At 30.8% G+C, this 3013-nt stretch overlaps 1 protein-coding gene across 1 annotated transcript; it reads right to left on the bottom strand.

The window, feature by feature from the left end:
- Positions 1-3013, bottom strand: LOC101737952 (inhibitor of growth protein 5). The gene has a single exon (XM_004926242.5). It carries the CDS (start codon positions 2761-2763, stop codon positions 1939-1941), a length of 825 nt encoding a protein of 274 aa, XP_004926299.1. The 5' UTR covers positions 2764-3013; the 3' UTR covers positions 1-1938.

The raw sequence follows: 3013 nt of genomic DNA, 5'->3' as shown, positions 1-3013 counted from the left end.
TTATTTTAAAATAAAATTTAATCATGTAAATTATTTGATTATATTTTACAATCTTTTCAAAATCATTTATTGGTACTACATTTACTGAATGTCTACATTCAACTTATTGAGTTAGCTATTTGATTAAAAACAAGTGATAAAACAAATTGAGCACATTTAAATAATGAAATACAATCAAAAATTCTACTGAACGATTTAAAACAACGAAACTGGAAGCATATAATAACAAACATTTAATATTTAAAAAACTCTACATTTCTAGCTAATACATACAAAATCTACTACAATGTACAGTTCAAAAAATTCTAATTACAATATGTACTTATTACATTATATTCAGTATAAATTTGCTTCAATTGACTGCCATAACTTGTTTCAATATTTAATTTCACTATCTACATATATCAAAATTTACTGTTAGAAAAATAAAAAATAAATTAATTTCAATCTGGTTAAAGAAAGAATTCCACATGATCACGACCGCTCTGCCAAGAGCAACAGACTATGATGAAAGAAAGACTTTGAACCAAGCCCTTTTTTTATGATTACAGTAATGAGGGTGAACGTAAAATGCCTGGCACTATTAATATAGGAGGGACGTGCGAGAGTGTAATGAAATGTTCCCAATTTGCGTGCATACTTTAACCAATTTTGAAATATAAATTTGTCTCTTTTACAAAACTAATTTCCGATGCATTTTCACAAAAGATTATTTTATAAATCATATTAGGGCAGAAAGAAGTCAAAAGAGATGAAAAATTGTAAAAGCTCAAATTGATTTTAATAAAATCCTTATCTCCTTTTCTCCATTTCAATAATGTGATATAGCTAACACAATTATTTGGTTTTTAATCTTATTAAACTAAAATAATCTTAATACAATTGTGCTTAGCCATGATCAATACTAGCAATACATATAACTTAATATGCAACTGCACACCAATCTTTCATATTCAAAAGCTTTAAGAACATGAAACTTTACTTTCAGAACTTAATTATTACAGCTGAAAATATTTAATTCTGTAATGGGGCTTTATGTTTTGTCAAAATCTAATCTGTTTTTTAAAAAGCCCTTTATACAATTCAACAAACGCATGGATTGTATATCACGTTTAGCTAAAACTGAGTTACAAAACGTTATTTCTTGCACCTGTCAAATTATCTCAGTATCAAACTGGAATTGATCTTGTTTATTAGATAGCTTTCAGATGACATACATATATAGGTAAATACTATAAATTTTGCATTCAATTATAATTTTTTAATTTTATTTAAGACACCACGTAGGTACTTAAATCCAAATTTATACAATATTTTGAAAATAAATTCAATGAAATATATGTACATTTGTTTATTTGTGTTTAACAAATTATTTCAACAATTACTTGATAGCTGTATAAATTGTAAAATGGTGTTAATTTATTGTCATGTTTTCATTTCTATAAAATAATAGAAATTGTTTTCAGTAAACAATGTATTAATGATGCATTTTAAGATGTATTTAATGCCTTTATAATTTGAGAATATATTATGCAATATTAATGTAATATTTCAGATTCTGCAATAATCTATATTTAATTTATTGGCACTACAGCTTCAAGTAGTACAGTCATGAGTCCTACTATCACACATAACAAAACAAATCTATTGTTTTTAAAAGATCTACCTTTTGGTTTCAAGTGATTAAAATGTCACTGGTAAGGTGTTAATGACGTATCACTTTATGAATGCAGTAAGATTTATTTAATGTCATATGACTTACACAACAGTATGGACTCATTAGACTACAATAACTATAATAATAATAAAATCACAATTCCTTATATGGTTGGGAGTTATATATTATTATTATATTTTAATTTTTATAGGAAGTCACTTCACCTCTTTCTTTAGAGTAACAGTCTTATCTGTGGGTTTCAAAGGTGGTTTAGCTGTGGATCATTTCTTTTTTCTATCCTGAGTGCACTTAGGGCAGTACCATTTACCCTTAGGTTTAATTTTCAGATCAACACAAGCAAAATGGAACCACTCAATTGGGCAATCTGGGTTATCACAACCAATCATTTCACCATATGAAACTTGATGACACAGACAGTATGTTGGTTCATTAGGATCCACCGGCATGTCTAGCACATCACTGGGGTGTGCCATGCCGGCCACTGAATCCAAATCGGCAGTCTCTTCCTGTTCTTTTGTAACATTTGTTGTGGTGGTGGTACCTTTACGCTGAACTTTCTTCTTCGCAGCTGACCTTCCGGATGCGACAGCGTCTTCTTCACTGGAGGCCCCGGCACGCTTCTTTTTACCAGTCGTAGCAGCTGCTTTCTCAGTACCTTTATGCTTTTTCCTACCTTTTTTAGCTGTGGCCGGATTTGTTTCCTGATCTGCAGCAGCCTGTTGAGCTGCACGAGCACTCATTACTTTCTCTTGTATTTCAGACTCAAAACGCGCGAGGTCAGAATCAAGTCTACGTATATGCTTGTCTACTAATTCGTAGGTCTGAATTGCAAGTTGCACTTTATCGTCTCCATACTCTTTAGCTTTATTGAATAATCCTTGAATAGTGTTCACCTTTTCTTTTTTTGTTTCTTCATCCATTTTTGGAATACTTGGAAGCAACTCATCGGCCATAAGGTCAATGGTTCTCATTAACCCGTGAGCGCGGTCATCCAAATCTCTCATCAACTTGAAGTTTCTTTGCAGTTCAATCGGCAAGTGCTGTAGACTGTCCAAATAATGCTCCAAATAAAGAGCAGAAGTCATTTTGATAAAATTTGTGCGTGCGACACTTTGACGATAAAATGAAAGTAGTTTAACAGAAAACTCAAATGTTTACCTTATAGGTATGTCTAGAAAAATATTTTCTATCACTATTCATAAACTTAACTATACGGTACTGCTAATGCTCTTTTGTTTTATAATTAAAATTCAAAATCTAAGAACACTTCATTACAATTCACTTGCAATTTTCTTTCAAGCTCAAACAAGCGAACATTTCAATGTTGCCATGTTT

The sequence above is a fragment of the Bombyx mori genome, chromosome 3 (assembly GCF_030269925.1).
Source record: "Bombyx mori chromosome 3, ASM3026992v2".
NCBI classification, from domain to species: Eukaryota; Metazoa; Arthropoda; class Insecta; order Lepidoptera; family Bombycidae; genus Bombyx; species Bombyx mori.
The sequence above is the reverse complement of the archived record's forward strand: the minus strand, read 5'-3'. Positions and strand labels throughout refer to the sequence as shown.

What these genes read in the sequence shown, in the direction of transcription:
- LOC101737952 (XM_004926242.5), bottom strand. Translation starts at nt 2,763, where the DNA reads ATGACTTCTGCTCTTTATTTGGAGCATTATTTGGACAGTCTACAGCAC.